The sequence below is a fragment of the Pongo pygmaeus genome, chromosome 12 (genome assembly GCF_028885625.2).
Source record: "Pongo pygmaeus isolate AG05252 chromosome 12, NHGRI_mPonPyg2-v2.0_pri, whole genome shotgun sequence".
In the NCBI taxonomy this organism is placed as follows: domain Eukaryota; kingdom Metazoa; phylum Chordata; class Mammalia; order Primates; family Hominidae; genus Pongo; species Pongo pygmaeus.
In genome coordinates this window covers 43,458,277-43,471,262 of record NC_072385.2, presented here as the reverse complement: position 1 = coordinate 43,471,262, position 12,986 = coordinate 43,458,277, and the positions used below count along the sequence as shown (strand labels likewise).

General features: G+C 41.3%; 1 protein-coding gene and 1 pseudogene across 1 annotated transcript in view; one reads left to right on the top strand and one right to left on the bottom strand.

The window, feature by feature from the left end:
* ZC3H6 (zinc finger CCCH-type containing 6) overlaps positions 1-8,327 on the bottom strand; it is a 60,373-nt gene extending 52,046 nt beyond the window's left edge. Inside the window, exon 1 of the mRNA XM_054472132.2 lies at positions 7,892-8,327. Within this exon, the coding sequence (XP_054328107.1) occupies positions 7,892-7,923 (32 nt within the window). The 5' untranslated portion in view covers positions 7,924-8,327. The remainder of the gene's footprint in view (positions 1-7,891) is intronic.
* A 4,252-nt stretch (positions 8,328-12,579) lies between these two features.
* On the top strand, positions 12,580-12,676 carry LOC129031002 (small nucleolar RNA U13; annotated as a pseudogene).
* Positions 12,677-12,986: the final 310 nt, after the last annotated feature.

The following is a 12,986-nucleotide window of genomic DNA, read 5'->3' as shown; positions in this document are numbered from 1 at the left end:
ACTGATACCAGAGTAACTATCCTTATGAAGCAAGGGAAAGATGGCTGAAACTGAATGCCATAGATAGGCTGTGGTTCTCACTCAGCTGCTTAGTCATCTTGGACAAGTTATTTGCCCTTCCAAGTCTGTCTCCTAAACTATAAAATGAATATATTAATATCTTCTCTGTCTATATGTACCAAATGAAGTTATGGAAATCATAAACTCTGATATATGTAAAATATTGAGTATCATGAGGGTTCCAAATCTAGGATCTTTACTTTCATACCAACTTTATGAATAGACTGTGATTGATTTTTATGTAATTTTATGTTTACTTTTAATGTTTACTCTCTTTAGAAACTACTTGGAACTTGATTATTTATTTATTTATTTATTTGCCACTCAAAGATGTGGGTATGATTTATGAAAGTGTATTAGCAGTTATCTGAAGTATTAATGTTGAGCTAGAACTCAAATTACAAATAAAGAAAAACAAAACAAATATAAAATCATTTATAATAGAGAAAGCTTGCTCTTTGCCAAGAGTAACAATAATCTGCTGAAATCATTATTGTTAGTCACTTAATGACTACTGTCTTGGTTGGTACACATCAGCAGCAGTCAAATAACACCTCCCAGAACCCAACCACCCAAAAAAAGATACTGGGAATAAGAATGTCCTCAGAAAGCTCAACTGTAAAACTAAAACATAAACCAGAACACAGATTAGGAAGTCAAGCACAGAGGATCAAGTAAAAGACAGGACTAAATTTAAGATACTAACATGCAATGAAAAGAAATATATGTACCAGAAATATGGAGGTGAGTGATTTGGTCAGCAATGGAAGCAGTGAAAAAGGAAAGGTACAAAACACTATCATGTAACCATTAACCAGGAGAAAGGATATCCTATAAGGCAGATTGATGTAAGTAACTGCTTGACAAGTATATCATGGAGCTGAGATTATCACTTTATCAGAGCCGATGCCATTTAAAACTTCCAGTCATTTATAATCACCTCCCTTGTTGTTATCTCATGATCTTGTTCAGTAGGCAACTATTGAAATTTGGTTTTCCATTCAGCATTCTACATTGAAAGAATACATTCCCTGATGTAAATTTCTAGTCCTTATTTTACTTGAATAAACTGGCGTTCTCTTGTGATGGGGATGTATATGCTCAGATAACAGTGTGGGCTCTGAAGTCAGGATACTTTGAGTTCCTACTGACTTACTTTGTGATCTTGGGAAATTTACCAATCTGTTGTCTGTTTCCTCATCTGTAGAAAGGGGGCCTAATAATAGGACCTATTTCCCAGGGTTGTTGTAAGGATTAAACAATTCATGTAAAGCACTTAAAACAGTACCTGTCACATAGCAAGTGCTAAACAAATGCTAGCCTGGTTATTATTTTTGAATATGAATTAACGTTCCTGTGTCTGCTCACTCTGACACTGATCAGTTTCTAAATCTAAAAAACTAAAGCAGAGCCACTGTGTTGCACAACTCCGGGGGCATCAATGCACAAGAGAACAGAGTTCTCCGGCCGCTCTGAACTGATGGCATGACCTGGTGAATTCAAGGTCACCCACCTGTGAGGTTCTTTTTGGTAGCCAATCTGTCCAGGTGAAAACTTACAAGTCATAAACCTAAAATGTCTACCCTAGTGAGGCAGATCTCCTAAATAAGTGAGGCACACCTTGAGTGGTGAGTTTGCCAAGAAACTATGAGTGATAAGACCGTGGAGTGTAGAGCACAAGTCAAGCCTTAAATGCTTTCAAATACAGGTATTTTAAGATATTCTGTCAGGCAAAAACAACAGTATAGGCAGATTTTAGGCCTGAAGCCCACCAGTTTGCAAACCCTGCAGCACCCTTTCATTCAAACCTTAAAATATTTTAACTTAGGATAATGTACATCCTGTGACCTATTTTTAACCTTTATTTTTCTTTACTGCTCTGTGACTATCCCTTCTTTTCTCCTCCCTTGCTTTCCAAAAACTTCTGTGCTCTTCTCCATACCTCTTGACACACATACCTTGAGTGGTATCATTCATTTCAACTAACATTTCAATCAGCTAAAAATTCCAGATATTTATATCCAACTCTATCAATGCTAAGAAATACCTCATGAATTGTGTCTGTCTACTTTCTCATTGCCAATGCCTTTGGGTCAAGTCCTCATCTGATTTCTAGACGTTTACAATAGCTTTGGCTCATTCTATTCTCTCATTGTCCACATCCAGCCACCAGCAAATCCTATTGGTTCTAACACCAATCAAACCATATCCAGAATCCAACCATTTTCACCTAAACCATCATCATCTGTTACCTAAATTACCACAGCAGTTCCTTTTACTATTTACCTCATTTACCATACTACTTATTTACCATATACCATAGAGGATCCTGTCCCTCCTCTGTTTAATCCCCCATTAGCTCCCAGGTCACTCAAGAGTGAAATCCAAGGTCCACACAATGGCTTACAAGGAAGGCCCTATACAACTGCCTATTACCCCTCTAATTTATTCTCTTATTACTCTCCCCCTTGCTCATTCTTTTCTCTGGCCACATCCCTTGTGTTTTCCTCAATCATACCAGGCTCATTCCTGGTCCAGGCTTTCTCTACCTCCCACTCCCTTTATATGGATGCTCTTTCCTCAAATGTCTTGGGTCTGGATTGTCATCTTGTATCAGGGCTCTTTGCTCAAATGTTACTCTTTCATAAGTGCTTCCCTAAACACCCTCCCCACATCCACTTGACTCCCCATCTCCCTTTCTGCTTTATCACCATCGAACACATCTGTTTTTCATGTTTATTTTCTGTCTCTCCCAAGAAAATGTAAGTTTCACTACAGCAAGTTTTTTTCTTTATTGCTGTATTCCTGATCCTAGAACAATATGTATTAAGCTTCATGTTTAATGAAAATGACTGAAAAGCTTCCTAACTTGTCTTCCTTCTACTGATCTCCCCTTCTGTAGTCCACTTCCTCCTATCCCCCAGGTAGTATACCAAAAAATGCATCTGATCATTCTCCTGCTTAAAAGACTTTGATGGGATCCCCACATCCTTCAGGGTCTGGCCCCAAATTTAATCCATTTCCCCATTCCCCAAAATAGTTGTACACTCTCCACATACTAACACTTTTATCATCCCTGAACCTACCTGTGCCATTTATCCATGCTTTTAGTGTATCTCCTTATTTACTTGGCCAAAGTTTTATTCATCCTTCAGGTCTAGTTATGCCATGATGTCTCCCAGAAGCCTTCATCTGTGTACCCCCACAGCACTCAGTTCAGGCCTCCATTATAGTACTTGTGCTATACTTGTATTTACCAATCTGTTTCTGCAACTACATTATAAGATCCCAGGGAGCAAGTTCATGATGTTGTGTCCAGAGTTGTTTTGCCAGTGCTTAACACTATACTTAGCAGAGAGGAAACACTGTAAGTCTGAAGAATGAAAATGTAATGAATGAAATAATTTGTTTATGACAGGTTGGGGGAAAAAAAGAGTCTTCCTAAGAGTCAGAGTGCTTTACAACATCAAACCTGAGACCTGATATGAGTTTTTACATTTGCTAAAGAAAAATTTCCTTTAGTAATTTCAACAATAGTTACATTACTGGATTCAGGAATCAAAAGTAAGTTAATGGCTAGTCAGGAAAGGTATTTACTCCACGGAACATACTAATTTACAAACCAGATATTGTGTGGAGCAAAAAGTGTACTCTGAGAAAAGGCATCTGCAATTTTTTTAATTGATTTTTTTTAGGTGGGAAGGAAAATCGAAAATGATCTAGTGCAACTACTTCATTTCACAAATGAAAAAAATCATGAAAAGGGGAAGAGCATTAACCCAAGTTAGAAGATCAGGATCAGTACCAAGGTTTTATTCAAAACGAAGGGCTCTCTCTCTAATGTAACACATTACAATTTCAAACTACTCAAGAATTAAAGCCCAGAACTTATTCCATTACTTTGCTGTGCAAACTTAATGAAGAGTGAAGATAATATTGCAAGTAGGAAAATAATATTGCAAGACTGAAAATAATAATACCTGGGTTCTTATCTAGGTTGTATTTGTGAGATCTCAGACAATTCACTGAACCTTGTAAATACTACCTTAATTAACTACCACACGGGACTAATGTGAGAATCAAATGAAAGCCCTGTTGCAAATGAAAAGTATAATCATCTTTTCCATCCTCATCCTTTCAGGTTCTCCAGTGCAGTCCCTTAGTGAGTTTTCAATCTATATGGGGGGCCATAAACCACTTGCAATTCTGACTAGTTGGAGTTTTGTTGTTCTTGTAGTACAGGACAGAAAACTGCGAGGGAAGAGTGGGGGGGCTGTTTATACATTATAAACCTCCTCCCAAAGGAGAGTATTATCCATATCACCTATCAATTAAAGACTCTTTAGAGACTCACAAGCTCTTAAAAGGTTCATGTTAAAAAATTATCTTTTTCCCCAGTACAAGCCCTACAAAACCTTTTACCATTAGTATATTTCAGAAAATTCTGTAACAATTACTTGGATTATATTTATCTTTTCCTACTCTATTACAGATGTGTCCAAAGCAGAGACTCATAGTATTTCGTCTTCAGGAGTTGTGAATTGTTTTAATTGGGTCAACATCCAGTTGAAATATAAAACTAAGCAGCTGGAGTCGCGCCTGAGAGAACTGAATGAAACAGAACTGAACGACGAGAGACCAGAATTACACCTCTCTCTGATTTCCCCCAACTCTTTCCTCTCTATGTCTATTATATATTTCTAAAGACCTTTAGAAACTAGGCTCTGGGCTTATGCAAAAGTCCTCTACTACATTCTACATAGCCACAAGTTTATTTACAAGTATTTTTATATTAATAGCATTTTATAAAATACAATGTTTTAACTTCAGGTGTGAAAATATTTAAAGGAAAGTACACTAAATGGATTTTTAAAAATTATTCATTTGGCAAACCATCTTGTGCAAAATGTTCACTATATAACATGTACAAGGCCAGGTGTGGTGGCTCACACCTGTAATCCCAACACTCTGGGAGGCTGAAATGGGAGGATGGCTGGAGCCCAGGAGTTCAAGACCAGCCTAGGCATATAGCGAGACTCTATTTCTTTAAAGGAGAAAAAAATTATGCATTCTGTGAATTCCATTTACATTTAGAATCTCACTCTCACATAAACTGTAATATTTTAATTTGTATAAAATCAAAGCAATTGTAAATACAAATCATAGCCTTCATTTTTTTTCCTGCATACACAATACGCCTTAATTTTTGAAAATGTTATAAAAAGAATATCCTTGGCTGGGCACAGTGGCTCACGCCTGTAATCCCAAAACTTTGGGAGGCCAAGGCTGGTGGATCACTTGAGGTCAGGAGTTCAAGACCAGCCTGTCCAACATGGTGAAACGTGGTCTCTACTACAAATACAAAAAATTAGCCAGGTGTGGTGGCAGGTGCCTGTAATCCCAGCTACTCGGGAGGCTGAGGCAGGAGAATGGTGTGAACGCAGGAGGTGGAGCTTGCAGTGAGCTGACATAGTGCCACTGCACTCCAGTCTGGGCAACAGAGCGAGACTCCATCTCAAAAAATAAATAAATAAATAAAAATAAAATCCTTGAGACAAAGCCTAGCTCCATATACCAAGTTTCATATATTTTTCTCCACTTAATTCACAGAAACTTTTATAACAGCATAAAATAGCTATAATATGGAAAGATACAGTATTTTGGAAGCCCGCAGATTAGTCCATTTTTTCCCCAAATTTCTTAAGAATTTCCCAGGGAGCCTATGAAAAATACCCTAGAGATTCTGATTCAGTTGCTCTGGGCAGAACAAAAATTTATTCCCCAAAGTGATTCTGATGATTAACTATCATTGGGAAACACTGATCAAGTGTAGCGGGTCTCAATTTGGCACGTATTAGAATTTCCTGGGGAGCTTTTAGAACTCTTAAAACCCAGGCTGAGGTCCAGACCAACAGAAATAGCGCCAATACTTTAAAGAAAAAAAGTTCCCCAGGGAAGGTTTAGAACCATTGATCTGATCTTGTAGAATTTCTCCTGACTTCTAGTTCACTTTGTTTTTGATGTAGTTGTTTTGTTTTTCATGTGGGTTGACAAAAAAAGTGTGAAAAAAATAAACCATCTCCTTCATCTCAGCACAATGATGCCACTTAACAATTGGCTAAGTTAAAGTGGAGCTAACCTTTCTGTTTCAGAAATCACTAGAAAATACTTTTAGTCCGAACTTTAAATAAAATAGACTAATCTTAATCTTTAGCTCCTACTACCAACCTATTAACATATCTTACAAATAATTCTTTAAAGTTTTCTTTCTAACCTCTAAACCAGCATTTTAAAATTTCAAATTCTTTAAAAGATCTGTCATCACAGTTCCTTACCAGCAAAATTATTTTGATACTTGAATTTGATGACATGGTTTTTTCATGATGTACAATACATAACTCCATATATTGAAGTTACTTTGTGCACTAAGAGAGGGGAACAGATATCATTCTTCCATATTAAAAAAAAAAGGATTTTAGACTCCATTAGCAAAACCCCATCATTGGTTTGTCCATACCTCAAGAGCAAGGTATTAGTCATCCCATTCTAAGAATTTCCTTTTTAATACAAAAGATAACGTTAAAAAAAATCATTAAAAATGTGCCAAGTGCAAGCTTACCATTTTTAAGAGTGCATTTTACTTTCCAAAAATTATTACACTTTGATTGACGTGCCCTCTGGGAATCTACTTTTATTATTACAATACTGAAGTTGTTGAAATACCATTTTTATCCCTCTCAAGATTGCTAGGTATTTAGATATTTCAAATTTCAGCAGTGTTTGTGATTTTTGCTTCTGGGTTTTAAAAAACGTGTTTAGGATGCTTTAACAAGCCGATCACATTACTACAGATAAAACTTCAGCAATGTATATAGTCTACAGTAAAATGTATATTTTTGATTACTTCTATTCACAAAGGAGTAATTGTGAGGTTCTAGACTTTCAAATATTCTAAGTAAGAATCAGATGCAATGGATTTTGTTTCAGTAAGTTTAATGAATGAAAGCCCCCCTTTCGCATTATTAAAGATATATACGAATGAAAATTTGAATTATAACCAAAATTTAAGTATGCTACAATATACTTTGTAAATGTCCCCAAACTCGAATGGAATCAAGAATGTGCCTCTTAAGGCACAGAGCAAAAATAAAAAATCAGAATCTCAATATTCAAGTGATACACACCATCTAGAAAACTGGGCTAGCCGGAATAATCCACGGAGTTTTTCCGTTAGGGTAAAACTGTGCTAAACTAAGTTTCTGCAAAGCCTAAGTATTTTGTGTTAACATACTGAACTTGAAACTTGCCATCTCAAATTCCAAGGGATAACACTGTATACAACAGATGGTCTTTTGGTGCTGCTTAAAACTTCCCTGAAAACCAAATATGTTTATTTTTTAGAGGTGTCCTCGGTTCTCGGGAAGTAGTCAAATATCAAAACACCCGTTCCTGAAAATTCCTGGCTGCTCCTATCTGGCCGGGATCACCGACACCTGGACGGGAAGAAGCAGGACCTCAGCACCGAGCCGGGACGCTGAGAGCCGCCCGGAGCACACGGAGCCCGCCCGGGGGCGGGGGGCTCGCACGTGCCCAGCCGGGGGCGGGGCCGGCGCCGGCTAGCAGCGACCCCGGCTCGGGGAGGCGGGCGCGGCCGGGCCGACCTCCCCCGCGGCCGCGATCCAGCAGTTTACATAAGGGTGCGCGTCATGGAACTGACGGAGCCACACAGAGACGTCTAGGTCATGCAGGAGGCGCCCGGCCCCGGCCCGCTCCCGCCGCCCCAGACCCCTCCTCTCATCCGACAGAAAGACAGACAAGAAGGGTTCCCGACCTGTCGTGCCCTGCATGTTCAGAGTCTGTCATGTTTGGTCAAGAACGGGGCGGGGCTGGAGGGCAGGTCTGCGAGGCCGGCGGCGGCGGGGCGCGGGGAAGACCCCTGCGCCGCCTGCGGGAACCTGCTCCCGGCCGCCGCCGACAGGTGACGAAGTGGTAAAAACTCACGGTTACTAGTGAGCGACACAGACACAGACTTTCCAGTCTATTAACAACCACGCCAGAGAGGTGGGGCTCTAACTGCAAACACTGGGCAACGGCCCCGCGCTGCCGGCGCTGCCGCTCTAGTCTCTATTCGCCGCCGGTGGCTGTGGCGTGGGAGCGGGCGGGCGGCGTGCAGCGACGCGGGGATTTGGACAGTGGCCGTAACGGTGATTTCTCCTCACCAACATGGCGGCACCCGAAACAGGCGGCTCGAGAAAATGGCGCCGGCCGCAACACCTTGCCCGGGACTAAAGGGCAAGAGAGATTCCTCCGCGATCCGCGGCCCTTGCCCAGCCCGCCGGGGCCGAGCGCGTTGACCATTGGAGGAGAGTGCCCGTCAATCACCTGCAGGGGCGGGTCTTCGCCCTTCTCTGTGCAGCGGCGGAGGCGGCAGCCTAGTGGCTGGGCCGGGCGGCGAGAAACGCGGCCGGATGGCTTCTCGAGTGTCTGCAGGAGGGGGAGACAGCCCACGGGACCTACGAGGGCCACCAGCGCTTCTGCTCCCGGCCCAGTACGGGCCGCGGTTTTTCCTGCGAGACGCCCGTCGCCTGAGGAGTTCCAGACGCACCAAGCAAACGGGCCCCAAAACCATTAGCCGAGGCGGGCAGGGGTGGGATAACAAAGAACAAGGCGGCTGTAGAGTCCTTAAATTTTTTTGTTAAAACCTTTGTTCTTGTAATAATAGGGAAATGCAGTTTCTCCTTCACAGTTGTAGCAAGTATCTGTTTTTGTAACGTTTAGTGCTCAGAATCGTGTTTTAAGGAAAATAGCTTGCCATGCAGTTTTTTCTTGTATTTCCTGTTAAATTTACCCAATTATTACTTAAAATAGGAATAGCTATTGAAATAATTATATAAACGTTACTTTATCTCGTAATAATATTAACATGTAAAATGTATGCGAGTATTTTATAAATAAAAACTATTAGGCATGCGTTTTTTGTTTTTTTGTTTTTTTTTGAGATGGAGTCTCCAGTGTCGCCCAGGCTGGAGTGCAGTGTCGCGCTCTCGGCTCACTGCAACCTCTGCTTCCTGGGTTCAAGCAATTTTCCTGCCTCAGCCACCCGAGTAGCTGGGGCTACAGGCATGCGCCACCACGCCTGGCTAATTTTTGTATTTTTGGTAGAGATGGGGTTTCCCCATTTTGGCCAGGCTGGTCTCGAACTCCTGACCTCAGGTGATCTGCCCTCCTGGGTCTCGGAAAGTGCTGGGGTTACAGCCGTGAGCCACCGTGCCCGACCATGCATGAGTCTTTTATACTTGTGAAGTGACCTTAAAAATTTTTTAAATGAAAGTCAGTGTTTTGGCCTATTTAATATATTAGTCCTGAAGGAAAGTTCCTTGCTTTTTACTAAAATGATAGACTTAATGATTAATCCAAATATCTGACTTAATTTGTCTTTCCGTAATAATACATTTTAGTAATATATAAATGGAATGCATTCAAAAACAATTGCAATGAGTGGATTAAATTAGAAATGTAAAGTTTTTGATATTAACATATACATTGAAAACAAAGGCCGGGCGTAATGGCTCACGCCCGTAATCCCAGCACTTTGGGAGGCTGAGGCGGGCAGATCACCAGAGGTCGGGAGTTCGAGACCCGCCTGACCAACATGGAGAAACCCAGTCTCTACTAAAAATAAAAATTAGCCGGGCGTGGTAGCCCATGCCTGTAATCCCAGCTAATCGGGAAGCTGAGGCAAGAGAATCCCTTGAACCCGGGAAGCGGAGGTTGCGGTGAGCCGAGGTCGAGTCATTGCGCTCCATCCTGGGCAACAAAAGCAAAACTCCGTCTTAAAAAACAACAACAACAAAAAAAAGTCGCCCTTTTTTTTTTTTTTTTAAAGTTGAATACAGCCAGTGACAGGACCTGTAGTCGCACTTTTTTTTTTTTCAGTTGAATGCAGCCAGTGACAGGACCTGTACTTATAGCCACATTTTACCATAATAAATTTGTAGGAAGCTTTCAAAAGGTAGATCTGAAGAAACTATGTTAACATTTGGAGTTACATTAAAATCTCAGGACTTCGGTTTTATTGTAACTTTTAGTTAATTTAGGCCTTTCTGTAGCTAATTTGGGTAACTGCTTTCTTGAAGTTATCCAAAGGCCCTTGTGGTAAACAGTTGCTGTTCTTTCTTGCACTTCTGTTTTCCCTGTCCCCTGTATCTGGAGGTCTGAGAATTTCTTTCAAACCTTCGTTAAGGTGTTTGGTTTGTGATGGTGTAGGACGGTGCAGTTCTCTCTGGATGAAAAGCCTCCTTTTCTAACCGTTGACATGCGCCACTTAAGTTTGATGGTAAAATTTGTCATCAGGCCTTGGTCTTTTTCTCTAGGTAACAGAAAGGGGAGGTGTGTGTGGGTGAGCATTGAGGGGCAGTGCTCCTTTGAGGCTATGGGTTTTTAGAATCTAGAAGTGCTTAGAGATCTGTGACACCTTGTCTTTAATTGCCTCAGTTAAGGAGCAATATAGGTATCAAAGAGATTACACTAATTAATTTTAAACGTAACAGATTTTACCTAATAATGACATATGGATCATGAGAACTGCAGAACTCTTGTCACATAATGACCTTGTCCAAACCTCAGCAAAAAGAGACCACTAAACTATAGCGAGGCTTGTAGCAGCATAAGGTCGTGTTCGTAGGATGACCGCAGATCTCTCCCCAGGCCTCTGGGTTAAATGTCTCCCAGAGAAAACTCAACACTGCCCACCTGGCCATAGGCCCTTGACCCCCTTTCTTGGAGCATTTACAAAAAAAGAGCTTACAATTGTGAGTCCTTCCTCTGTCCCCTTGACATGTATGTGTTCTCTCCTACAATTCAGGAGTATCTTTCTTAAGGACCTGAAAGCCATTCCTTTGAAATTTAATCATCTGGAAGGTTGCTATCTCCCATTCTTGGTGGGAGGGTAGAATCCTGACTTCAGTGATAATCGCCAGCTAGCTGAGACAACTGGTCTAATCACTTTTATACTGACAGACTTTGAAATTTTTTGCATGCATTCCGGCTCTTTCCCCCTCCCTTATTCTCTCTTTAAGCTGCTCAATTATCTCTGCATTGAAATGGAACGCTGCTCTTTCCCCTACTGTCAGTAATTACTGAATAAAATTGGTTTTCACCACTTTAATGTCCAGTTTTTTTAACCTTTGTCAACCTTCCCCACCCCCTATGCACACAAAAATTGTAACGGACATAAAGTTACCAACACTTTATTTTGCTAAATAAATTAAACATATTAAACATCTTACGGTTATTTCATAAAAGATATTTTAACATCAAGAAAGTAGGAAAGATACCATTATTTTTGTTTCGTTGGTTTTTGTTTTGGAAGGATATCATTATTCTTGTTTCGTTGGTTTTGTTTTTTTTTTTTTTTTTTTGAGACAGAGTTTCACTTCACTGGCTAGAGTGCAGTGGCACGATCTCGGCTCACTGCAACTTCCGCCTTCTGGGTTCAAGCAATTCTCATGCCTTAGCCTCTCGAGTAGTAGCTAGGATTACAGGCACGCACCATCATGCCCGCTAATTTTCGTATTTTTAATAGAGACGGTGGTTTCTGCCATGTTGGTCAGGCTGGTCTCTTATCTCCTGACCTTGAGTGATTCATCCACCTCGGCCTTCCAGAGTGCTGGGATTACAGGCAGGAGCCACCGCGCCTGGCCAAGGATATACTTTAAGAAGCCAATTACTTTACTTTGAATTCCTTTACATTTAGTGTTAAGAAAAATTCCTTTTATTGCCCGTGTTTTGTCCCAGATGGTAAGAATAAGCCCTGGTATACCAAGTCTCCCAATATTGGACCACTAGACATTCGGAGACTGGTCAGGCTTGGGACAAAAACGGTCTCCTAGGTGATCATCCTAGCTGGAGGATTAGGGGGCCTCTTCCCCATCCTTCCTGGTAGCTTATACAAACCCTAAACGTATATGTGGCCCTAGGCAGGCGGAGGGAGCCCCAGTTACAACTATTTTCTGCCTACCTACCAGAATAGGGGCTTAGAGTTAGAATTAAATTGGCAGGAATAATTCCCTGTACAGTACACATTGAGGTTACAAATGAAACGTGTTACTCACTGGAAAGTTTTTAACACACGCCCTAAAAATACAAGCATCTGAACAGTAGCCATGTCTTTGAAAAAGTACTTTTATTTTATTTTAAAACAGAGTCTCACTCTGTCACCCAGGCGGAGTGCAGTGGCATGATCTCGGCTCACTGCAACCTCCACCTCCTGAGCTCAAGTGATTCTCCTGTCTCAGCCTCCCGAGTAGCTGGGCCTACAGGCATGCACCACCACACCCGGCTAATTTTTGTATTTTGTAGAAACGGGGTTTCACCATGTTGGCCAAGCTGGTCTCTAACTCATGACCTCATATGATCCGCCCACTTGGGCCTTCCAAAGTGCTGGGATTACAGGTGTGAACCACAGCACCCGGCCTGAAAAAGTACTTTTGAAAAAGTACTTTTAAAATGTTGCCTCCAATTCTTTTGCAGCTCATAAGCATGATGATTAGATTTTCATGTGCACATGTGAGATGTGCCTCATCAAGCCTTGTTATGACCTCAGCACACCCAGATGTGCTGGAGTGCAGTGGCACAATTATAGTGCTTAGTGATCTGTGACACCTTGTCTTTAATTGCCTCAGATAAGGAGGAGTGTATGTATCACAGATATCACACTAGGTAATACAAGAACTAGAACTGCAGCCTTCCACCTCAGCCACCACCATCACCAGCCGTCCACACCCCCCCACTGCCCCAAAGAGCTGGGACCACTGGTACACTCTATCACATCTGGCTTATTTTTTGTAGAGGCGAGGTCTTACTATGTGCCCAGGCTGGCTAATTTATTTGTATTTTTGTAAACACAGGGTCTCGCTGTGTTATTT